Source organism: Mus caroli, unplaced genomic scaffold (assembly GCF_978045245.1).
Source record: "Mus caroli unplaced genomic scaffold, Mus_caroli_1 scaffold_19, whole genome shotgun sequence".
Classification (NCBI taxonomy): Eukaryota; Metazoa; Chordata; class Mammalia; order Rodentia; family Muridae; genus Mus; species Mus caroli.
In genome coordinates, this window is record NW_028227274.1 from 12,084,025 (window position 1) to 12,110,871 (window position 26,847).

At 38.7% G+C, this 26,847-nt stretch overlaps 1 protein-coding gene across 1 annotated transcript in view; it reads left to right on the plus strand.

The window, feature by feature from the left end:
* Taf4b (TATA-box binding protein associated factor 4b) overlaps positions 1-26,847 on the plus strand; it is a 117,735-nt gene that overhangs the window by 59,544 nt on the left and 31,344 nt on the right. The window contains exons 13-14 of the mRNA XM_021150590.3: positions 1,484-1,540; positions 15,264-15,368. Of these exons, the coding sequence (XP_021006249.1) occupies positions 1,484-1,540; positions 15,264-15,368 (162 nt within the window). The remainder of the gene's footprint in view (positions 1-1,483; positions 1,541-15,263; positions 15,369-26,847) is intronic.

Below are 26,847 nucleotides of genomic sequence, written 5' to 3' on the forward strand. Positions count from 1 at the left end.
TCCTCCATCAATGTATGTATTTGATTAGTGAGATTAATAGCTCACCAGCTCGGCTGATTGACTCCCTACTACTGTTTACTTCATGTCCATTTTATTGGCCATACTCCTTGCCATTACATCCACTGGCCTATGAGACATCTCAAACCACAAGGATATGAGACCATAGCATAGCCACTGCTCTATTGCCTCAGCCCCAGTACTGACCACTGTGCTGGGAAGGGCAGGGAGATGGGACAGTAAGGTATTCCTTCTTGAGCTTGAAGCATTATAAGCAAGAACTCAGCTATTGTTACAAGACAGTTTACTGGTTCTTAATTACTATGCAATACATAATGTTATAAACTATTGAATACTAGTCTAAATATTTTGTACCCTTTATCTAGCCTACAACACATCTGGTTGACTTGCAAAATGGAATGCAAATCTATTTGTCATTGTCATCTTTGCTGTTCTAGGCTGCTATCATCATTCTCTCCATCAGCCTCTATTCATGGCAGTTGCTTGAGAGTAGTCTAGTCATTATGTATGTGGCCTCTGCCTTCAATCGTAGATCTGTGTAGTCAATACTCTGTATGCCTAGTTGAGCCCCTTCTAAAGGGCTGCTCCAGTATACTCTCATCTTGTGCTCTGCAATATTAGTCTTCCTCCAATGGCTAATTGTTGAGGCAACACTGGACCTCCTTTCTCTATCATATTTTCTATATGCTTCAAACACATGTTTATCCTGTCAGTTATCATGCTTGCTGTAATTTGAAGGCTTTACTGTTTACTGTATCTTCTGTTAGACTGCTCTTCCCTAATGTTTTGGTGTGATTTCCTGTTTCTTGTTATGCAGACTTCTACTCAAATGTCTAACCCACTACGTAACTAAAGAAGATAAATACCACATTTCTCCTGATCATTTTTATCCCATGTTGGTTTTATAGCATGTATAAATATCAGTATTATTTTAGTAAGTGCAATAACAGATCTAAAACTCTAATAAAAATATTGGACTGTGTTTCCTATTTGTACTTTCAGAAATTACCCTTTTTTGAGAGATTTGGTTAAAGTCTAGGTGAGTTCTTGATTTTAATAGTAGTTAAAATACCATATGCTTTTCCAAAATGGCTTTACCTAAAGATGAGCCAGTGTTGGTTGTTTTCATTCATTTGTGCCCAAACTTCTTTTCCTTTCTTCTGTTCAGTCCAGTTTTCATTTTGCCATGTTCCAGCATGAACAATGTCATGCCTTGACTAGACCTGACTGACATTGTTAGCATCATTTTCAGTATGTGTTTCCTCCAGGCTAGAACTGCAGCAGCGGGCCAGATGACGAGAAGGGGGGGGGGGGGCGCGAGGGCTGGAGTGGGGCTAGACCAGATCGAGGCATTGCCCCTGGAGCTAGGGTTTTCAATCACAGGAGAAATCATCATTTATTAAATATTTAATAGCAATGCTCATGTTTAGATGATTTCTATTAAAATTTTCTTTTCCTTTGACAGAGTCGCTCCAATAAAGAAGATCCAGAGCAGCTGAGATTAAAACAGAAAGCCAAAGAGGTAGGACTTTCAAGTTACTGTTCTGGTCTTTGTGTTTGAGGGAAGGTTGGCAGCCTCACTCTTGGCAATTAGGTCAGGGTTTGTTTTACTGTTGCATACCATTTGCAAAAGCCTTGGGGAAGGACAGGAACTGCTGGAGGCAAGGGCAGTACTTCAAATGAGGTCAGTGAGCTATGTGCTCTCCTTTTAAAATTTATTTCCAAGGCTTAGGCCTTTCTGGAAATGGCTCTTTGTAAACTGCAACCATATACTTGGAGGAATATAGTGTGGGATTAAAAGAAAGAAAAAAGAAACTTTTGAGATTTAGCATCTGGGACTGTACAATAGGCTACATTTTTCCAGGGTAATTGTTCGTTTTGTAAATCTGATACTGCTTATAATTCTTTGGCTGGGAGGCGGTACTGGGATTTAGTTTTAAATGGAAAATGCCTCTGGCTTTTAATTTTCTGGGCCCAGCAGTTTTCTGTTCTGGAATGGAGCCCTTGTTTCACACAGTTCATGTTTAGCTGCAGGGGTTTTAGTTTATAGCTTAGACTGGTTAAGCTTTTACTCCCAGAGGCCTCTGCATAGCAACTGTAGAAATCAACAAATAAGTTCATTTATGTCTGCAGCCTCCTCTCAGTAGCTGACTTTTTACATTTCCCAATATCCATTTCCTGACTTCTCTAGCCTCAGAGAAAAAAGCTCCACTAATTGGAGCTTATTTTAATTGAGCCTTAATATTGGATCTCACTGGAGTTGCCCCCAGAGCTACTGAGAACAGAATGAAATGAAAGTACCTAAGGTTGAAAGGATGTGTGTGTGTGTGTGTGTGTGTGTGTGTGTGTGTGTGAAATTTTTCACTTGACCTACAGATTCTTTTCCCTCCTGAATAAATCATCAAGCCTGCTCCCATTCCTGGTTAAGGATCTGACAGAACATGATAATAAAGACAATTGAGGTGTGAGATGTGTGATAGGAAGCTGAAGAAATTGGTTTCTATAGTTACTTGACTGATTTCATGCAATTTTTAAGGATCTTTGTGCTAAATCCGAGTGATTTCCTGAGCAACCTTCTTCCTTAACTGTGCCTCTTGAACTATGAAATGTGTGGTCTTTGGCATTACAGCACTTGGCACCTGGGTGCCAGCAGCAGCGGGTTATTTATTAATGTTCCAAGACCCTTATTGTTTGGATTAATGTGGGAGCTGAGGCAAGACACATGGAAATTAAAGATTCTTAGAATCACTGTGTTGTATTTTTTGTAGCATAGAGAAAGAAAGTGCATGAACTCTGGATAAAGGGGTATAATGATTAGGGCAAGAAAGGAAGAACATTAATGTGTTGGAACCAGGGTCACTTTAAGCAAATTGTTTCTTATTTTAAATTCCTTCCAGTAGAAATGTATCTAACACTTAACCTGAGAACCATATCTACCATTCTTTCTAAGCAAACCTAGATTAATGATAGATATATCTCTTCTGGGATACTTCTATCTTGGAAAGTTGATTATCTTGCCCCGTGTGTTGTTGCTTCATAAACATGTTTTTTCTTGAGCTCTGAAAGAGGTCGTTTCGTTTCCTGAAGTCACTCTGTAGCTAGCAACCTCGGAGCTGTGGGCCAGGGTGCAGCTTCTTTACTGAAGTGGAGAGCAGACCTGCTTTTGTTCTTTCCTTTGCACTTCTATTTACTGTTTCTTTTTCATGCAAGGTTAAAAGAAATATAATTTCCTTCCAGCTTTTTTTTTTTAAAGTCTTGTACAGTAAATCCACTATGATCAAAAGGAATCAAATATCTTGGCCTGGGTCAAAGAAGACAGCCCTTCTGTAGTATTTATTTTTGCAAAGTTGTTAGTTTCAAAGCTAAATATTCTCATTTTTGTCTTCCTTCTATCCCTTTAAGGGTCATACACATGGGTATTTTGATTATAGAATATTATCTCTACCTTATCTCTGGAGTTGAGATATTCTCTTATAAAGTAATTTATAAAGGTATGCACTTATAGAAGTTGTAATACTGTAGTTTGTTGTTTTGGTATTAAGTAAAAGTTTTCTTGATTTAATTGGAAGATTGGTGCTGTGTTGTAGTGGTTGTTCTTATTAGAGCAGCTTTGTTTCCCATTGCAAACTGGTCGCTGGAAGTGGACCAATGACAGCATTATAAATGTGGAATCACAAAGGACCTGCTTAAAGAAGTTGTAGGCTTTGTTTAGGCTAGGAAATGTGTCAGCAAGGATGTTTATCATGTTTGAAATCATGCCTAAATCTAGATTTTTGAATTGTTAATGACTACAGCTTTGATACTGATAGTCCTCTTAGGGTTTTCCTTTTTTTCTTCTAAAATAATTTTTAGAAACTGTTTAGTTTATAGGACAATCTGTTAAATTGGCAGGTTTTTATGAAGGTATCTAGTGATTGCTTTTTTTCTTGTATTGACTTCCTCAAATGCTGCTGTTATCATCTGGCTGCCTTTGGGTTTGCCTTCAGCCTAGTCTCAGCCCAGTGCAGTGGCTCCTGCTACATACTGTTGGCTTTGACCTGATAGGTTATCCATTTAGAAACCTTACTGCTATCTAGCAAAATGTCTTGGGCCATCCGTGTAATTCAGATATTTTTATCTTAAACTTGAAGGGTATCTTTTTCAGTTTTCAGTGTGTAGTGTTTTCTGTTTGCTGAATTTGTTTTGCTGTGTTTTAGATTGTTGTTGTTTCTCTAAAAACAATTTTCACTGATGCAATTTAGGAATTAATAGATATTTTTCTAAAATGTGAATGGTGACATGCTCCTATTTTACCCTTGATTTGTGAATCTTTCAAGTACATTACTAATTGTCAGATTTAATTCCAAATACACAGGCTTAGTACATCTATCTTGCCTTTAGTGTTTTCCTTTAGTGCATCACTCCAAATTCTCTAGGGCAGGTCATCTGACCTTAAAGTTTAAGCATCCCGATTTCTTAAAGAGTTTTTAAAATATATTTTATGACCCTTATAACCATTTGGATTTCTTTTTTCTTCTTTGAGAAATGTGAGTCCTGTGGATCTGTGCAGAGTGAAAACAATTCATTCATTTTCTTTTTAACACTTAAAGGCATTCTCAGTTTCATTTGATATCAGACAATAAAGGGAAAGAAAAGGACTACAGTCATGTATGTGACAGAACATTGACTCTGCATAGCAACCTGTGGGGAAGTGATTAAAATATATGACAAATTAGAAACATATACTCTGAAATAGGATTGCTTTTCTAAAATAGATTATGAAACTGAAAATTCAGGGCACAACTCTCCTTAGACCATTATTGTATAATTAACAGAGTACTGCATATAAGGCCTCATTTCTGAATAGAAAGTATATTTTGAAAAAGGACATTTTGGTCTTTTGTTGTTGTTCTTTTATCTTTTTTTTTTTTTTTTTTTTTTTTTTTTTGCCAACATTGCACTATTTAGCTCTGGTTGCCTTGGTACACTCTGTGTAGACTAGGCTGACTTAGAATTAATAGAGATCTTTCTGTCTCTGCCTCCTAAATTCTGGGTTAGAGGTGTATATCACTACCCTGGGAGGACATTATTTAGTTTTGTTCTGTTTGTTTGTTTGAGACAGGGTCTCCTTATGTAGCCTTGGATCTTTCTGTGTAGACTAGTTTGTTCTGGTCTCAAACCCACAGAGATCCATCTGGAATTAAAGGAGTGCACCACTATGCACAGCTAATCTGAATGATTCTTACTTATTACCAAGTTTAGCTGCTAGCCTGAGATGCATCAGCCACAGCCCTCAATAGATCACATCCTCTCAGTGCCTACCCTGAGTAAACCCTCCCAGATTTACAATCTTCTATGACACTACTCTCTTCTTATTAACTAGTAATATCTTAGTTCCTACTAACTTACATCAATTGTTCTAGTAAAGCAAAGGTTTCACTTAAGTGGTGTTGGTCTCTTGTTAATCATGGCTGTCTTAGTTAGGGTTTTACTGCTGTGAACAGACACCATGACCAAGGCAAGTCTTATAAAAACAACATTTAATTGGGGCTGGCTTACAGGTTCAGAGGTTCTGTCCATCATCGTCAAGGTGGGAGCATGGCAGCATCCAGGCAGGCCTGGAGCAGGCATAGCTGAGAGTTCTACATCTTCATCCAAAGGCTGCTAGTGGAAGACTGACTTCCAGGCAGAGTAAGGGTCTTAAGCCCACACCCACAGTGACACACACACCTATTCCAACAAGCCCATACCTCCAAATGGTGCCATTCCCTGGTCCAAGAATGAACAAACCATCAAATTCCACTCCTTGGCCCCCAATAGGCTTTTTCAAACATGAATCTATGGGGGCCATACCTAAATATAACATAATTTAAAAGTACATTTAGTCCAACTTCTAAAGTCCCCATAGTCTATAGAATTCTCAACAGAGTTACAAGTCCAAAGTTCAAAGTCTCTTTTGAGATTCATCCAATCACTAACTGTAATTTCCAAAACAAGGCAGAAAACCAGCTGAGCAAATTTCAAAAATCTCCATGTCTGATATCAAAGTGGTTTTCAGATCTCCACTGCTTTTTCATCTTTGTTGCTGCAACAAACTCCTTTTTCCTGTGCTGGTTCCACTCCCTGTTAGCTTTCCTCAACAGGTATCCCATGGCTTTGGCATTTTTAACATCTTTAGGTCTCCAAGGCAGGTTCAGTGTTACAACTTCTTGTATTAATGTCTGGGATCCACACAATGATCTTCTGGGCTCCTCCAAAGGGTTAGCCTCACTTCTCCAGCTCTGCCCTCTGTAGCACTCTAAACTCAGGTTGATCCACTTCACTGCTGTTGCTATTCTTGGTGATCATCCTATGGTACTGGCATTTCCAATTCACTGGAGTCTTCCACTGCAACTAGGCTTCACCAATAGCCTCTCATAGGCTCTCTTCATGGTGCCAAGCCTCAACTTCTTTGCATGACGCCTTCAGTCCTGGTCTATTAATTGCAGCTGAGGCTGCATCTTCACCAGTGGCCTTCCATGCCCTCTCACAGTACCAAGCCTCAGCTGTTCTTCATGATCCCTTCATGCCTTCAAAACCTGTACCACCTTACTCATGACTCTTACACGTTACCAAGTATAGCTGCAGCACAAGGTACAACCTTGGCTATCTCTGGAATGCAACTTCTTTGTGCTCTCAGAAAACACGTCCCAGGTTTCGCCTCAGTGATACGGGTCTGTTCTTAATCACCACTAATTTCTTAGCACCAGCTAACCAGCATCAATTGTCCCAGTAGTCCCTTTTATTCTGGACTTTGAAGCCAGAACCACCTGGATAAAGCTGCCAAATTCTGCTGCTTGCTCGCACTGGAACATGGCCGTCTTGTTTTATTACATTATCACTTTCTGTTTTCAAACTCCTTCACTGCCTAAGCTTGGCTGTCCTGGAACTTGTTCCATAGACTGACTTTGAACTGAGAGATCTGCAGGCCTATTTCCTAAACACTGGGATTAAAGGTGTGGGCCACCAAACCTGGATTTACGTTTTTCTTTACCTAAAACTTGCTCTGTTCTAGGCTGACCTTGAATTTGAGATCTTGTCTTTGCCTCCTGGGATTAAAGGCAAGTACTACCATTCCTGAATCTAAATTTAGCTGGGTAGAATCTTGTCACAAGGTTATTACCCCATAATCTGTTGTCTCCTAGAACACAGGATTCGGCTCCATTTCACTTCCTTTTTTTTTTTTAATTTTTAATATTTTATTACATATTTTCCTCAATTACATTTCCAATGCTATCCCAAAAGTTCCCCATAGCGCCCCCCACTTCCCTACCCACCCATTCCCATTCTTTTGGCCCCTGCATAGTCTCACAAGAGACAGCTATATTTGGGTCCTTTCAGCAAAATCTTGCTAGTGTATGCAATGGTGTCAGCATTTAGAAGCTGATTATGGAATGGATCCCTGGATACGGCAGTCTCTAAATGGTCCATCCTTTCATCACAGCTACGAACTTTGTCTCCATAACTCCTTCCCTGGGTGTTTTGTTCCCAATTCTAAGAAGGGGCACAGTGTCCACACTTTGGTCTTCATTCTTCTTGAGTTTCATGCATTTAGCAAATTGTATCTTAAATCTTGGGTATCCTAAGTTTTGGGCTAATATCCACTTATCAGTGAATACATATTGTGTGAGTTCTTTTGTGATTGTGTTACCTCACTCAAGATGATGCCCTCCAGGTCCATCCATTTGGCTAGGAATTTCATAAATTCATTCTTTTTAATAGCTGAGTAGTACTCCATTGTGTAAATGTACCATAATTTCTGTATCCATTCCTCTGTTGAGGGACATCTGGGTTCTTTCCAGCTTCTGGCTATTATGAATAGGGCTGCTATGAACATAGTGGAGCATGTGTCCTTTTTACCAGTTGGGACATCTTCTGGATATATGCCCAGGAGAGGTATTGCTGGATCCTCTGGTAGTACTATGTCCAGTTTTCTGAGGAACCGCCAGACTGATTTCCAGAGTGGTTGTACAAGCTTGCAATCCCACCAACAATGGAGGAGTGTTCCTCTTTCTCCACATCCTCACCAGCATCTGCTGTCACCTGAATTTTTGATCTTAGCCATTCTGACTGGTGTGAGGTGGAATCTCAGGGTTGTTTTGATTTGCCTTTCCCTGATGATTAAGGATGTTGAACATTTTTTCAGGTGCTTCTCTGCCATTCGGTATTCCTCAGGTGAGAATTCTTTGTTCAGTTCTGAGCCCCATTTTTTAATGGGGTTATTTGACTTTCTGGAGTCCACCTTCTTGAGTTCTTTATATATATTGGATATTAGTCCCTTATCTGATTTAGGATAGGTGAAGATCCTTTCCCAATCTGTTGGTGGTTTTTTTGTCTTATTGATGGTGTCTTTTGCCTTGCAGAAGCTTTGCAGTTTCATGAGGTCCCACTTGTCAATTCTCGATCTTACAGCACAAGCCATTGCTGTTCTATTCAAGAATTTTTCCCCTGTGCCCATATCTTCAAGGCTTTTCCCCACTTTCTCCTCTATAAGTTTCAGTGTCTCTGGTTTTATGTGAAGTTCCTTGATCCACTTAGACTTGACCTTAGTACAAGGAGATAGGAATGGATCGATTCGCATTCTTCTACATGTTAACAAGCAGTTGTGCCAGCACCATTTGTTGAAAATGCTGTCTTTCTTCCACTGGATGTTTTTAGCTCCCTTGTCGAAGATCAAGTGACCGTAGGTGTGTGGGTTCATTTCTGGGTCTTCAATTCTATTCCATTGGTCTATTTGTCTGTCACTATACCAGTACCATGCAGTTTTTATCACAATTGCTCTGTAGTAAAGCTTTAGGTCCGGCATGGTGATTCCACCAGAGGTTCTTTTATCCTTGAGAAGAGTTTTTGCTATCCTAGGTTTTTTGTTATTCCAGATGAATTTGCAGATTGCACTTTCTAATTCGTTGAAGAATTGAGTTGGAATTTTGATGGGGATTGCATTGAATCTGTAGATTGCTTTTGGCAAGATAGCCATTTTTACAATGTTGATCCTGCCAATCCATGAGCATGGGAGATCTTTCCATCTTCTGAGATCTTCTATAATTTCTTTCTTCAGAGACTTGAAGTTTTTATTATATAGATCTTTCACTTCCTTAGTTAGAGTCACGCCAAGATATTTTATATTATTTGTGACTATTGAGAAGGGTGTTGTTTCCCTAATTTCTTTCTCAGCCTGTTTATTCTTTGTGTAGAGAAAGGCCATTGATTTGTTTGAGTTAATTTTATATCCAGCTACTTCACCGAAGCTGTTTATCAGGTTTAGGAGTTCTCTGGTGGAATTTTTAGGGTCACTTATATATACTATCATATCATCTGCAAAAAGTGATATTTTGACTTCATCTTTTCCAATTTGTATCCCCTTGAACTCCTTTTGTTGTCGAATTGCTCTGGCTAGGACTTCAAGTACAATGTTGAATAGGTATGGAGAAAGTGGACAGCCTTGTCTAGTCCCTGATTTTAGAGGGATTGCTTCAAGCTTCTCACCATTTACTTTGATGTTGGCTACTGGTTTGCTGTAGATTGCTTTTATCATGTTTAGGTATGGGCCTTGAATTCCTGATCTTTCCAAGACTTTTATCATGAATGGGTGTTGGATCTTGTCAAATGCTTTTTCCGCATCTAACGAGATGACCATGTGGTTTTTGTCTTTGAGTTTGTTTATATACTGGATTACGTTGATTCCATTTCACTTCCTAATGTCCCTTTAATACTCAAACCATATATTTTATATTTTTCCTTTCTAAGCTTGCTGTGTTTGTTCAAAATGCTCTTCACGAGACTTAACCAGAGAATGAAGTCTGTTGGGCTTTTCTGAGGCTTCCTTTGTCAATGCAATTAATAAAAATCTCTTTACCTTGACCTTAGGTAGACTCTTCAGAGGCAAAAAGCAGCCACATTCTTTACCAAAATACCACAAAAACATACTTTATGCCACATTCTGAAAATTTTCTCCTTTAAAATCTCTTGGGCCAGGACAATGCAGGGCTGTGGGTGTGGGGGAAAAAGGGAGTGGGAGAGAACCCGCATCCCGCCAGAGTTCCAGTGCTTTGGGTGGGCAGTCTGGGAGGACTGCACACGTTTTCCACATGGCCCCAGGTAGGCTTCTGGCTGTGTTAAGCCACTGACCCCACATAGTGGGTGGTGGACGAGGGGCAGCCAGGTTCTCAGCCTCTGGCATCCCATGCTGGATATAGCAGAGGAGCTGAGAACAGAGTAGGGGCTTGGGGCAGCACTTGGCCCCAGGGATGAAGGGAAGAGAGGGCAGGAGGAGAGGGGGCGCTGGATGGTTCCCACATGGGTGAGAGTAATTGGTCAGGTCCATGGCTGGAGCACAGGATGGCCTTCTGGAGGGAGGTTAGACACAACACAGCTCCTTAGAAGAAACCCTATTTTATCCTTCAAGCACAGCGGGCCTTGATGATCAGAGACAATCTATTGTTTTAGAGCTTTATTGTAAAAAGGCAGGGAGAAAGGAGAGAAGGTAGAAAGAGAGAGAGGCCAGCCATGGCCACGTGGAGAGAGGGGGGAAGGGAGAGAGAGAAGGAGAGCTAGAGAATTGGAAAGGTAAGAGCTTAAGAGTGCGAGGAGGGGCCAAGCAGCGCCTCTTATAGTTTTAGCTAGAGTTTTCAATTGCTATGATTAAGACCATGACTGTAAGCAGCAGAATGGGTTTATTTAAGCTAATTATTGGAATTCTGGAGTCACCTACAAACCACCCGAACACCAAACTCAGTCACACAGGGATGGTTCATTTAACACACACCCTAAGACTGATCAGTCAGCCATAGTTCAGAATTCAGGGTTTGAAACTATGTCACTGAACATTTTTATATGTCATCTTATAAAGACTGAAACAACGAAGTCACAATGAGCTCATATATAGGTGCTGGAACTGCTGCCCAGTGGTCAGCTCTGACTCAAGCAATTTTAGACTTAATTTTAACATTTCATATTGATCTTTAATTTGATAGGTTCTATATAAAGCTTTGTGGAATTTCTTAAGATTAACAAACCTGTAGTCAGCATGACCTTGTTCTGAGTCAAGTGACTTTTCAGTGACAATGACTGGTAGGCATAATACAGCAACAATATGAAATGGCTGGCAGGCATGGAACAAAATGGCTTCAGCTATGCTAGAAGAAGGCAGGCATCAACACTTATATTCCCAATCACAGTCCATTGTGAAGGGAATTTGAGATAAGAATTCCAAGCAGAAAACTGGATGTTGGAACTGAAGCAAAAGATATGGAAGATTGCTACATATTGACTTGCTCAGCCTGCTTTTTTTATAGCCACCAGGCTTAGTACCACTAGTCCAGGTGCCACACCAATAGTGAGTTGGGACCACCACATCAATTATCAATTAAGGAAATGCACCACAGACAAGTCTGGTGGAAGCATGTTCTCAGCTGAGGTTTTTCCTTCCAAGATGACTCCAGCTTGTGTCAAGTTGACATAAAACTAACCTTTGAGTTACAGAGACAAAGTTCAGAGCAGAGACTGAAGGAACAACCATCCAGACACTGCCCCACCTGAGGATCCTTCCCATAAACAACCACCAAACCCAGAGACACTATTGTGGATGCCAACAAGAGCTTGCTGACAGGAGCCTGATATAGCTGTCTCTTGTGAGGCTATGCCAGTGCCTAGCAAATATAGAAGTGGATTCTCACAGTCATCCATTGGACGAAGAACAGGGTCCCCAATGAAGGAGCTAGAGAAAGTACCCAAGGAGCTGAAGGGGTTTGCAGCCCCATAGGTGGAACAACAATATGAACTAGTCCATACCCCCAGAGCTCTCTGGGACTAAACCACCAATCAAAGAAAACACAGGGGAGGGACTCATGTCTCTAGCTGCATATGTAGCAGAGAATGGCGTAGTTGGTCATCAATGGGAGGAGAGGTCCTTGGTCCTATGCAGGTTCTATGCCCCAGTATAGGGGAATGCCAGGGCTAGGAAGCAGAAGTGGGTAGGTTGGGGAACAGGGAGAGAGGGGAGGGGATAGGGGATTGTCGGAGGGGAATCTAGGAAAGGGGATAAATAAATGTAAATAAAGAAAATATCTAATAAAAAATAAAAGGGAAAAAAACTAACCTTTGATATTCTTCAATGTGTCTGTCACAGATGAGAAGATTTTAATTTCAATGAAAACCAGTTTGTCGGTGGTTTTGTGAATAGATCATATCTAAGAAGTCTTTGCTAGACTCCCAACTCATGAAGATTTTCTTTTGTACTTTTTATACAAGTTTGTATTTCTATATCTTGAGTTACTTTTTGTATAACATTTGAAGTTTAGGTTGCTTTTTTAGCTTTTTTTTTTTTGGATGTTTTTAAACTTTATTTTATATATGGATATTCACTTTCTCCTCCATGTCTTCCTTCTTCCCTTCCTTTCCCTCCTTCCCTCCCTTCCTCTCTCCCTCCATTCCTTCCTTCTTTCCTTTCTTCCTTTCTGTTTTTCAAGTTAGACTTTCCTTTCTCCAAGGTTGCCCTGGAACTCGCTCTGTAAATCACTGTAGCCTTGGACTGAGAGATCCACCCACCTGTGCCTTCTAAGTGCTATAATTCAAAATGTGAACGACCACTGCCCGTTTTGTTTTGTTTTGTTTTTCTCACTTTCCATTTTTTCAATAGACATAATGTTAGACATAATGTTAGGTGGTAAAGACAGATTTTGTGTGTGTGATAGAAAAGAAACAGTTTATTTTAAAAGAGGGGCAACAAGTACTACTAACAGAGTCTCAGTGTACACAGAAGTTCTGATCCTTTGTGCTCCTTTAATTAGCACTCACATTCTCGGGTGGAAGATCTTGGGTCAATCTGCAAAAACCCTTTTGTTGTATAGGGCAAGGGGGTTGGGTTCTAGGGATTAAGCCCAGAGCTTCACACATCTAGATAGGTGCTCTGCTGTTAAGCTGTATCCTTTACCTCTCAAAATCTTTATCAGGTCCAACTTAGTAATTCATGAACACAGTCATCTCTTCATTTGATTTTCTTGTGTGATATTTTGTGGCTCGAAGCATAAAAATAGCTGTACATAATTTCTCAGCATTCATTTCAAAGTATCTGGTCCCACCTATTCCTTACTAATATTTTGGTAGATGATTATTATTGTTTGTGGCAACTTGCTAAATGCATTCATTAAAACTAGGGTGTGTGTGTGTGTGTGTGTGTGTGTTTACTCTCAGCACATATAAATGTGAAGATTAGAAGACAACTTGGGAAGCTAGTTCTTTTCTGCCATGTGAGTCCTAAGGGTGGAACCTCAGGTCATCAGGTTCAGCAGCAAGCGTCTTACTCACCCATCCAAGCCATCTTGCCTGCCAGCCATGATTGGGAGAGGAGGGTGTTGTTGTTGATGATGCTTTTCATTGATAATTTAGTTTTTCTGCATATATAATCATGTCATTCTCTTGAATTCTTTTCTGAACTTGATAATTGTCTTCATCTCCAACTGCAGATGCCAAATTTGTAATAATGTCCAGAGAGCTTTCTCTTGTTATGTCTGATTTCTTTGCTTTGTACTGACTGGTTAAACGGTATTGGTTTTGAGAATGTGTTATAACTAAAGAACCAATTAAAACTATGGCCAGTTTTTCATATGTTTTTGCTTGTTTGTTTTGTTTTGGAAATTTTTCTAAAACATGAGAAGGAAGAGCTATTTACACAGTCATTTTAAAAACCTTTCTTGCAAGGTGTGGGAGGTGACCCTTATTTGGTATGACTTATCTTGAAGATACCATATATCCATAGGGAAGGCCTTTAAAATATATTTTTATTTGATTTGTGCTGTAGGGTAGATTACCGAGAACCAGCTTTTTTGTTACATAGAAGTTCTGGATTGTGGCAGCATCAGACTCTTTACTATAGTTTTTATTAAAAAGGCCAGCAGCAACAAAAGATTTTATAACTTCTGAAAACCCTTATCTAACAATTTATTTATAAGAAAGCCTACAGCTTAAAAGGATTTCTACCCTATAAATTTTAGTGCAAATAGAATGTTTCTTAGTTTACTTACTTTGATTATTGGTTTTCTAGATATATTTATGCTACTACATTTTAAAAATAATCTTGGCAAATAGCATATATTCAACAGGATTTTATTTTCACAGCTCTGGAAATTAGGTGCTCTAAGATGAAGATGAGAGCTGGTTTGAGTGTGATGAGAACTCATTCATCATGCATGGTCCCTGTGCTGTGCTGTTGGCCTTATCATTACTGTAACATGTTTCCTAAGAATATTCCTAGTGTAAGTTTTTCTTAGTGGTCAGACTGTCTTGATCCTGTTGGCTGTGACTATCAATTCAGCCTCAACAATTGTTTTTTGTTTTGTTTTTTTTTTTTTTTTTTTTGCCTTACACAGCAGTAGGATTTCATAAGAATTGAATGGTTTTTTTTCTTCTAGAAAAGCTGAAAGGTTTATGCAGTGACATTTTATTTTTACTTTGTCGTTATAAAAATACATCACTATTTCCACACATAATCACTTTGAAGTCCTTTTTCAATAAGACCTCTTTTGTGGATACCTTCTGTATTGTTGTCCTAAGGCTGAAAAATTGTGCCTTGTAGTCTTGGCCATTCCAGACTAATGTACATCACTCAAGATTTTTACCATGAATACAATATAAATCCACACATCTTGTTTGCAGATGTTTTATAGAGAACATTGGTTGCTGATTGCTGGTTCTCCCATGGTTTTTGGGTGACTTCTGTGGAATTGCCCTACTCTCTTAGACCCTCACTGTGCAATTTTTTTTTTCTTTTGAGTAATCAGTGAATTCCCTTTTAGTGTGGTTGTTGAGAGTTAAGAGAGTAATTTGTAAGTCATTCAGTATATTAAAATTGCATATGCTCTGTAATGTTCAAACACTGTGCTGCTTCCCTTTTAATCAAAAAGGGATGGCTGAGGCTTGACCAACTCCTTCTAACTCGCTGTAACTTTTTCTGCAGGCATGTCTTACCTGTTTAATTGCATTAATGCCTTTTATTTTTCTTTTGTCTGTACTTCCTTTTTGCTGAGCACTGTTTCTTCTGAATAAAGATTAAGGACTAGAAGCTAGTGAAGCCACGACACCAGGAATATGCCCTTAGCTTGGAGGGAGTCAATATTTATTTTCATCTATAATTTTATTTGGGAATAAATACAGAAATTAGTTTTGTGATCATTTTCTTTCTCTTTGAGCATCTGTGTAAACACTAACTCTCCCTCCTCCCCATCTTCTAGTTGCAGCAGTTGGAGCTTGCCCAGATCCAGTACAGAGATGCTAATCTCACAGCTCTTGCAGCTATTGGACCAAGGAAGAAGAGACCAGTAGAATCAGGAAATGAGGTACTGATAATTTTTTAATTGTTGTTGTTGGGATTTGTTAATGTTGGTTTTGTTTTTATGTCAGAAACATCAGCCAAAAAGCAAACAAAGGCAAGAGGCGTGGAAATCATCTATCTTGTTCTACATGATACTAAACTTTCTTTTTTCTGCTTTGCAGAATTTTTTTATATAAATTCTGTATATTTTTATAAAATCTATTTTACCAGTTTTTTTTAACACGTGTGTCTTTTCAACTCTATTTTTAATTATGCAATTGTTTTTAGTCTCTATTTCCAGACATGCTATTTCCATTTTTATAAGCCTCAGAGTACTCTTTCTAACGTTTGTTGATATTCATTTTAATGTTTGGAAGGGGCGGGGGGAGGTGGGTCTTGTATGTGGGTCTGGGCATGTAACTACGGATGACTGTAGTGGACAGAAGGCCTCAGATCCCCAGAAGCTTGAGTTACAGGTGTTTTCCAGCCATCTGACATAGGTGTTAGAAATTGAACTTGGTTCTTCTGCAAGAGCTGTATATACTCAAAGGACTGTTCCATCACTCTAGGACCCTTCTTGACATTTTTGTTTATCTAAACTTGTTTTATCTCCTAAGACTGCATTAGCCCTCTTGTTTCTGAGCACAAAATGTGTTTATATGGCTGTCTTAGTTTGAGTTTTCATTGCTGTGAAGAGACAAGCATGACCAAGGCAACTTTTATAAAAGACAACCATGACCAAGGTACCTCTTATACAGGACAATATTTATTTGGGGTTAGCTTACAGGTTCAGAGGTTCAGTCCATTATCATCAAGGCAGTAAGCATGGCAGCATCCAGGCAGGCATGGTGCCAGCGAAGGAGCTGAGAGTTCTACATCTTGTTCCAAAGGTAAACAAAAGACTGATATCCAGGAAGCTAGGAGGAAGGTCTCAAAATCTACCTCCACAGTGACACACCTACTCCAACAAGGCCATGCCTCCTAATATTCCCACTCCCTGGGCCAAGCATATTCAAACCACAAAATGGATCATTTATTATTACTTTTCCTAAATTCTGTTTTAGATTTTTAATTATTTTGTCCAGATTTGTGTATGTGAGTGAGATATGCACACTCTTGTCAAAATGCACATAGGATGTCAGAGGACAGCTGACAGGATTCAGTTCTCATCTTCCACTGTCTAAGGCAGCGTCTATCTTGGATTTGTTGCTGTTGTGCTTACTTACTGCAGGTTAAGCTGCCTGGTCATGGTCTAGAACATCTTCACCTCCCATCTCCCCTTCAGAATGCTGGGATTACAAACATGCACCATCATATCCTGAATTTTTTAAAACCTGTATATATGACAGTACTGTGTTTAAATAAATCATAAATCATAATTTATTCAACTACTTCTCCAATAAATGCTCGGGTCAGTTTTCAGGTCTCTGCTTTCATTGCCTCTCAGGAGTTCCTTTTACTTAAATTGTTGTGTAAGTGAAATTCTGGAATTACTAGGTTAGATATATCCATATCTAGAAAAATTTACAAGAAAAACTCAGACATACATAAAGTTAGAGACAGTTTTTCTTTTTCCCACTGATTTATGCTTTACAATTAATAAAAAGAAACTTTTTTATCATTCTTTTTCTATTTTTCTGTTCTTTATTCATATAAAGTTTGTTTGCTTTGCTTTACATTTGATAGCTTTATTTTTTTATAATCAGTCTTCCATTATTGTCTTTTAGCTTTATATTCTCTTTTATAATCTCTATCTCTTGTTTCTTTTTGTTTTATTTTGAAACAGGTTCTCACTGTGTAGCCCAGGCTAGCCTTGAACTTGGATCCTTCTGCCACAGCTTTTTTAAGTTCAGGCATTGTAGCCATCCTGGGTATGAAAGCTCTTTCTTAATTAGAATTATATTGTACTTTTTAGGTCTGTATTTTTTATTTTTTCTAGCTTTTTTTCGTAGTGCTGGGTATTGAACCCATGGCATTGTGCATTTATCCAGCATTTCTTTCTGGCTCACTGAAGTGAACTTCTCTGATCCACAGTGTTTTCCCTGTCCTAATGAATTGACTTCTCTGAAACTGTGAGATTGCATGAATTTTTTTCACTTTAAAAAAAAGAAAAATGTGGTTAGGTTTAGTCTTAAATCTCTAAGAGTTTAAATGTAGACTAGCCAGTGTATACCTGTCATCTCAGTGGAGATGGGAGTTCACACCAGCCTTTCTTACATAGCAAGGTTGAGCCAGCTGTGGCTGTATAGTGAAACAGTGTATCAAAGAGGAGGGAAAGTTGTTAATGTGCCTTTAGTTTTTTTCCCCTTGGCCCTAATAACTAGTTAACACCATTTATTGATTAACTAGTCCTTTAAACCTCATTCTACATTATCCCTGTAGGTCGAAAAGATATAACACTTCCTCGTAATACTTTATAGATTAATTTTATGTAAATTATACTTAATACTTTATCTTTGTCATCATTGTAGAAATACTATTGTTTTAGCTCAAATGATCCTTAGTGAAAGGCCAGGGGTTCTTCTCAACTTTTCTAATGCTAGAACCCTTTAATAAAGTTCCTCGTGTTATAGTGACCCCAACCATAAAATTATTTCATTGCTACTTCAGTACTATAATTTTGCTACTGCTATAAATCATAATCTAAATATCTGATATATGGTGAAAAGGTCAGCTCTAGGACTTTGGGAAGGTCATGGATCACTTGCCCTTCCCGAAGGGAGAGGCTAATTAACAATCCTCACACCCACCGTAGAAGGGGAACAAGACCTGCAGGTGGGTGGGGGACACATTCCTGACACATTCCTTCCGAAGGACCAGACTGTTGCCCACCTTCAGACAAGGGAAGCCCTTTCACCTCGTTCCTTAAAGACCAATCAGTTTAAAAAGTCACACTCTTCTGCCAGTTACATTGTGCCTAATGGCTGCTGCCCTGAAAACTATAAAAAACTCACTGAATGAGTTGTGCGGGGTTGCCATTTCACCTTCGGTGCAGGACAAGCCCAATGTGTTGGACCAATAAATTCCTCTTGCTTTTTGCATCGATTCCAGCTCCACGTGGTTCACTCAGGGGTCCCTGGTAAGCTAAGGCTTGTCAGAGTCTTACAATTGTCCTTGTGAGAGGTGCATTCTGTCCCTAAAAATGTCACAAGTCACAGGTTGAGAACCGTTGCTCTGGGCCTTCAGTTTAGTCTAATTTGAATTTGTCACAGATGTCTGTTTTATTATAAGATTTATTTTTAAATTTACTTAATATGTATGTGTGGTAGACCAGCCTCAGCTTGGAGAGGGATTCTGAGGAAGGGGATATTTGGGAACAGTGAAAGAACAACTGGAAGTCAATAACGAGGCACAGCCTGTATTCTGCTTGAAAAAGCTTTCTCTGGAGATCTCCAGACAGCTCATCCAGATAGTTTGGCTCTCACAGACCAGAGCCCATCAGTTCAGTCATTTACTCCAGGTTCCCTTTTGGTTATCTCACAAATAGGCATTCTGTGACCCCAATTCCTTGTTTCTTAGCAGAGACAACAATCACATTTTTTTTGTAATATTGCAAATGAATTCAGAGATCTGCCTGCCTTTGTAAACACAAATAATCACCTAGCTGGGTGGGATCTGGCTCTAATATCACCATTCCCCAAATTTCTTTATCCCCTTCCATAATATCTTTCTGACAAGCTGGCTTATAGTGCAGCTGCCTTTGTTCTTTTAGGTCCGTGAAGCCCCTCAGATACTTCATATTGCATCCTTCCTTATATTTTGCATAGTTGAGAAATTATATTTTTGAACTCATGCTCAAAGAGTTCTTTCCCACAGCCTTAAGGACTATCCTGAAGATCACAGTGTTTACCATTCCTGCTAAGGACATAGACATACCCTTGTCTCCCAGACTCATGCTGTCTCTGATTATCCTGGATTCATTAACTTTGGCAGAGAGGACATTTCCCGGAAGGAGGAACATAAAATACACAAAGAAGTCTATGCACCTCATGGAGGCCCACACTTTGCTGGCTCTGTTCTAGAGGTGGCTACCATGCCACACCATCCCTTCCATGGACATGCAGGACTCAGCATGTATGTGTATGCATGTGCACATGATATAGTATGCCTTTGGAGATCAGAGGACAGCTTTCTAGAATTGGCCCTTTCCCTCTGTATAATACAGTATCTCTTAAGATGTTTTACATGTGTGGGAGGAAGTAATAGCTGAAATTCCAGATGAGGGATTTGTAACCTTCCTTTTTCCCCTTTACAAGCTGTTACCCTTTTACTCTGTTTTAGTTATTATGGCAATGGGACAAAGTCCAAGATGGTAACATATCATACAGAGATAAAAAAAACTGTGCAAATGGTCAATATTAAAATGCAAAAAAAAAAAACCCAATACTAATTTTTACTCTCAAAAGATATTCTTATCTTGGGTATAAACATTGAAATTTCTGCTCATATGGTGCTTTTTTTTTTCTTTTTCTTTTTCTAATTATAAGAACTAAGACGCAGGTTCTCCTGTTATTTCTTGGAATTTAAGCTTAGGTGGTTGTCAGATTTTTTAAGTAATGTTATCCTGAATTCAAAGCACCCACTTCTTCAATCGGCTGGTATTTTAGTAAAATTTTTATTCTGAAATTCAAGACTATTTTCTTTTTGCTGGTTTTTGCTTATGGTAATTGTCGTATTACTTTGTTATTATTGTGAAGAGACATGACCAAGACAACTTTTAAAAGAAGGTATGTAATCAGAGCTTCAGAGAAGTGGGTCTGTGACCATCATGATGGGCAGCAATGGTAGCAGTGGAGCAGTGGTGGACATCTTGAGACATATTGAGACATCTCAACTGTAAGATGATGGTGGAGAGGAGGGACAGAAAGAACCTCACTGGGAATGGCAGGGATTCTTTTTTTAAACCTCAGAGCCCACTGCCAGTGACACACCTCTTTCAGTGAGGTGTTTTTATAAAAAGCCAAGTCTATATTTTATAGAATGTGGTATGGTGAGGTGGGAGGGATGCTGCAGTGGGCCCATGCTGAGGTACCAGTCATAAGACAGATATAGTGTAGAATAGAGTTTATTTAGGGCATGGGAAGGGGAGTAGAGAAGAGAGGAGAGACAGAGACAGAGACAGAGGGGGGTGGGAGAAGAGAAAAGGAGAGGCCAGCCAGGAACATGTCGAAGGAAGGGGAGAGAGGGAGAGAAGAGAATCGGAGAGAGAGAGTTGGGGGAGTGGTGCAGAGAAATTTGAGGAGGGGTCAAACAGCCCCATTATAGTAAGCCAGGCCTATCTGGCTTTTGCCAGGTAACTGTTGGGTGAAGTATAGAAGGGATTCCAATAACCATACCTCCTAATCCTTTCCAAATAGTTCCACCAACTTTGGACCCAGCATTCAAATATATAAACTTATAGAGGCCCTTCTCATTTTAACTACCACAGTAATCTAAAGGCATTTTTCTTTAAAAAAAAAAAAATAGAAAACACTAGATTTCTGTTTTATGGGGGGATTTTTTGGTATTAATATATGCTGATTTATTGGAAAGAACTCTATTTCATGTTCTTTTGTTATTGTATATACTGATTTATTGGCCACTGCAATAACTTGGATAGTATCAGTCATAATTGCTAAATCCATTTCTCTAACAAATAAGATAGAAATGATATATGAAATCATTTTTGATAATCTGTTCTCTGGACTTTATTTCTTTAAAGATGGGAACTGAATTAAGTATGTAGAATATACATTTACTCTTAGAAATAGGGGTTTTCCTATAATTCTAATTCTTGAGGTAAAAGGAAAAAGAGACTGTTTTGAATCTTTGCTTGTGAATAAATTAAATTGTTATTAATAGTTAGAATTATGTGAGTATAGTTTCCAAAATGTATATAATAATTTCACAACTGAATTCTAATTCACAGAGCAATGTGAAAATATTAATTGTTCCTACTTTGCCCCACAAATTAATGCAGTCTTAATATTAGTACTTTTTAAATGTTCTGAACCTTGAAAAGAAGGTATTTATTTTAATTTTGGACATTGTTCTAAGTTCTTATTTTTAAGCCAACCATTCTTTAAGTATTATCAACTTGACAAATAGTATTTGGACAGCACTTACAAAAATGGGTCTATATTAACTATTTATGTTCGTGGTCCTACCTATAAGGCTGATCATCGGAATCATCACGTTGAAGTATTTTATTGCAAGTTCATTGGATATTGGAGAAAGAAGATCAGATAGACCATTGAGAATTGATCTAGATAATGAGAAATGACTGCTGGCAAGTTTTTTTGTTTGTTTTTGAGTTTGTTTTTTTAGTAGTTCTGTATTTAGAGAGATGTGCTTTTGAAAAACCTTATACTACACATTGTCCCAGCATTTTCATTGTAGGTGTTCAGATAGAATAATCAGAATAAAAGTTAGGGTCTTATTAATGATTGTAGTAGCTTATTTCCCCCTAAATAAGCTATTAGAACAGGTGTTTGAGGGCAATAGCCTGGGAAGGAGGAAGAGGATTTTCAGATTTATTAGGAATTGAGGAAATAGTATGGATAGTGATGCTACAAAAGAATCATGCTTTTAGAGTCCTTCTTTCATGTTTTCTTTGTCATTTTTGGTTCCCCATACCTGGGCCTCCCAAAACACAAGAGATGCAGTTCTACCTCTAGTCCTAAATGTTATTAGACTGTACTCTATTTTAAATTAAAATGCACCAGGATTCTAAAATCTGCAAGAACTTTATTTTGCATTTGGTATGTGTTAAATATAATAAAAAAAATAAGGATAAAAACAACAGTGGTCAGTCCAGGGAAAGAGAAAGCCAATGCATGAGCCTTTCAGGAGTGAGGTTTATTTGTAGAAAGGGCCTTCAGGCCATGATGGGGCCTCTAGGTGGGAGGTGAAGCATTAAACAGTAAACAAAACAATATATGAGAAGGGCCAAAACAGCAGCTTCCATTTAAAGCCAGGAGAGGAGCTTTATAAAGAATGAAAATAAGAGAAATAGCAATGGGGGCAGGAGGGAAGAGAGAGGGAAGTATCAGACTTTTTAATATAAGTTTTCTGGGGTCAGGTGGGTAATTTCACATGATATGATTTGGTTCAGCATAGGGTATGTGATCAGGAGCATGGAATAGCCAGGACCTGGTTAAGAACATAAATCAGGGGCTGCTGTCGGGACCCAGGACAACGAGCTTACTTAACTGTTAGGAAGAATCTGCAGAGAAATATAGCCTGATCTCTGCAGTCTGCAGATCTGACTTCTTAAAGAATGAACACTGCCATAAAGACAGGGGCAACCATACAGTTTTTTATATATAAGAAATAAACTAAAATTGTTTAAAGAAAAACTGAAAGTTACCTCTGAATCAGTGTTGAAGTAAATAAAAAGTAATACAATATTTTGTATGTTGGATAAGTTTCTTTAGTTTTATTAGTTCCTGACCCCTTGAGATAGCTGAGTAAAGTAATTAACATTGATTGGACAAGTTAGTATTGAGTGCTTGTTATTTTAAAATCTTTAATGACTGAGTTGCTTTTTTTGCTAGCAGTTGAACTCAGAGCTTTCTGCATGTTAGGAAGCCACTCTACCAATGAGTCACAGCCTCAACCAGAAAAATTCAATTTTATGCTTCTGAAAAGAGAATAATATTTGAAGTGCCATTAATAACCCCAAATTAATAACCCCAGTACACTAATTTGGAAAAAAACTTTCAGTCATAATGGTACAAACTCCTTGTTGTTCATACTACAAATGCAATGTTTTAGCATGTTGTAGGCACTTAATAAAGAATTGCTAATTGGAGTCCCAGAAGTACTCTGGTTTTGCAAAGAAATCTATGAAATAAATAGTCCCTGCACCTCACCCCCATTATCTTTATAGCAATATTCTTTCCACCCCTTATTTCTGTGATCTCTGTACTTTGGAAGTAAAAGCCAGGTATTTTAGTACCCCAAAATGAAGCTTTTCACTTTGCGGACATGCACAGAAAATGTGCAGCATGACTTCCTGCTCTATTCAACTTTCATATGTCCATACTAGGAGGCAGGGAACACCAGGAAACAGAAAGCAAGGGATTCCATCGCTCATCAACTTTTCAGAAGTACATAGTTGACCTGAAAAGTCCAGATTTAATCTTTATTTTCTCAGGGAGCACAAATAGTAGCCACTTTTTATTGCCATGTACTTTCACCGGCAGTCCAGATTAGTTTTCTATATGTTCCTCATGCATATAACATTAAATCTTTAAAAGCCTATTCCCACTTAGAAAGAAGTGACAGAATAAGCAATAAGGACTGGGGAAATGTTTCAGCTCGTAAAGATGCTAGTATTCAAGGCCTAATGACCTGAGTTTAGTCTCGCAGGACTCACATAGAAACCTATTGTTGTGGCACACATCTATAATCCTAGTACTTCTACAGTGTGATGGAGGCAAAGACAGCTCCTGGAAGTCTAGTTACCTAGACAGCTAGCTGGTGTGTTTAACACAATAACAGTGATGAGACCCTCCCGCAACAAAGTAAAAGGCAAGAACTGTGTCTGGAAACAATCCTCTGATTTCTGCTTGCACATACATACACACTTGATACACACTTACATGCATGTATGTGTGTGTGCACACACATACACACTTTTTTACTTAAATAAATAAGCAATGAATAGAAGAGTTATGACTTTAAAATTAGGATACTCCAAAGATATTTAAGAAAGAAAAAAGTCAAGATGGTATGCTGACATTATATTGTATTGCATTGCTAAATTGGTACCGTACTTCCCAGATTTCCTTTCTCATACAGTTCCTGATTAATATAGGTCCTGAGGTGCTACCCACATCGTATTTAAAATTATTTTACTAAGTTCTCGTCAGAAATGTGTGCCATCAGCACTATAAAGGAATGAAACTATAAGGATAAGTTCTTGAAGTAGTTCTGGGTTTTTTAAGTTGTTCTCTGGCCTAATTAGGCTACTTTCACCCTGTTTTTAATGACAGCAGAGACACATATGGTGTTCAGTAACAAACAAGGTGCTTTTTATCCTTTGCACACTACAAATAAGGAAGGCAAGGTTTGGGGAGAACAGTCTGGCCTAACAAAAACAAGAATAATAGGATGTATTGCTTCCTTCAAAGTATACTGAAGTTCTTACATAAGAAAGAAGCTATAAATTCTGAGCTCAGAAATGGCAGAAGGAAGTTGAAGCTCCTGTTTACCCTAAAAGAACCTTTTATATCTTTTAGCCGGTAGCACAGATTTCTTGAAACCAAATCCAAAGTCTATGGGGATTTGAGTTACAACTCGAGTTGAATATCCAGCTGTGTAGCATCTTTTTAAGTTAACATTTTAACTTAAACTTTGGGGGGAAAGGATGGAAAACTAAATATTGGGATGGGAATATAAGTAGATTCTTGAACAACTCAGTGCTTTTTTGCATTTAAACCAATCCTTCTAGCCCTGTGTGAAGGAGGTTAGTCTCCCAAGGAATCGTATGGCTTCTCTTAGGGTGGTTGTCTTGTAAAGGTTAACTGATCTTCCTTAGAACTGGCCCTTGCCACCTCTTACTGCTTTTATGCAGTTTCAGTAGCCCCCATAAGGTGAGATGAAGATACAGGAAACACTAAACAGACTGCTTTTTTGCCTGCGGTTGCCCAAGAGATACTGTAAGAATGGATTTGAATTGGTGGGGTCAGAATACAAAGACTATATAGATTGAATCAGGTCAAATTCATTGATAGAAGCTTGCTTAGCAAAGATTTCTGATAGGTTTAGGGCAGAGGGCTGGGAGTGGCTTGAGCAAGTTTTTTGGTTGGTTGACTTAAAACTAGATATGTAAAAGGTCTATACCAAGCAAAACAGAATAGCCACTAGTATTTATTACATTTGTTCACAGAGGATGGAGAGATGAAGATGCATGAGGGCATGTATCATGTTAGAGTTGATCATTTGTCTTCTGGGTAGATCTAGAGGAAAGTTTAAAAATCTTATTCCTTTATGTGTATCTGTCCATGTGCATGCCATGCCATGCCTATGAATGTCAGAGAACAACTAGTAGGAATTGGTTTTCTTGAGGACACTTTTAAAATCATAACTAAGAGAATATGTACTTAGTGGAAGACTCAACATCCTTGAAAGGTTCTTCTGGCTCTTTGCTTTATGTTAATGACAGGAGTTTACACTGTCAGACTAAGTTCCTTGAACTTATTGGTAATAATGGAGACAGGAACCAGTAATGGCTATGAATTGCTAAAGACAACTATATAGTGAATTTAATGGCCAGCAAAGCCAATGCAGAAATCATAATATTGTGAGCTTCAGAGAGTCTGAGAATTTATAACTATGAAATTAATAAGCAGCCTATTAAGTCTTCTAGGTCTCGTGACCAGAAGTATGACGTGGATGAATTTGGTAAAGTCATAAGCCCTCAGTCTACTCGGAGGCATATAAGCCGGTTTACAGACCCAAAGACATTTAAACACAGACCACGCCACACAGCTAGAAATTTATACTTTCATTTCTTAGTCTTTCCGTAGGACCTGAAACCATTTGCCAGTGTGAGTGTGCATGAGAGAAGGAAATACTTGGACTTCTTAGGAATTGTTAGACATTGATTCTGAACCTCATGTGAAATCTAGAAGATGCAAAGCAATGTTGTGTTCCACCAGTGTCACTAGAGTTTAGAGTCTACCGCACATTTACACATTTCTGCAATGCATCATTTTAAAGGACAAGTTCAACAAATTGTAAATTTTCAAACTGGTTCACTAGCCTGTGGAAGTGAAGAAGAGCAAGTGAAAGCAACTAGAATTAGCTACCTACTAATATGCTAAACTGTCTTCCTGGAGGGAGTATAGAGCCATTATCAAAGCCAGGAGAAATACAATCCTGATGCAGATCACTTCTCTAGACCCCTTAACACTTGGCTTTGAAGAAGTAAGAGGGCTCTCTCAATGGATTGTCATTCCTTTATTCCTAAGGTCATTTGAATTATAGTGTTCCTATTTGGGATTTTGTTGCATAACTTAGGATACCCAAGATATAAGATTCAATTTGTTAAACGCATGAAACTCAAGAAGAACGAAGACCAAAGTGTGGACACTGTGCCCCTTCTTAGAATTGGGAACAAAACACCCATGGAAAGAGTTACAGATAAAGTTTGGAGCTGTGACGAAAGGATGGACCATCTAAAGACTGCTGTATCCAGGGATCCATCCCATAATCAGCTTCCAAACGCTGACACCATAGCAAGATTTTGATGAAAGGACCCAGATATAGCTGTTTCTTGTGAGACAATGCCGGGGCCTACCAAACACAGAAGTGGATGCTCACAGTCAGATATTGAATGGATCACAGGGCCCCAAATGGAGGAGGTAGAGAAAGTACCCAAGGAGCTAAAGGGATCTGCAACCCTGTAGGTGCAATAACATTATGAACTAACCAGTACCCCGGAGCTCTTGACTCTAGCTGCATATGTATCAGAAGATGGCCTAGTCGGCCATCACTGGAAAGAGAGGCCCATTGGA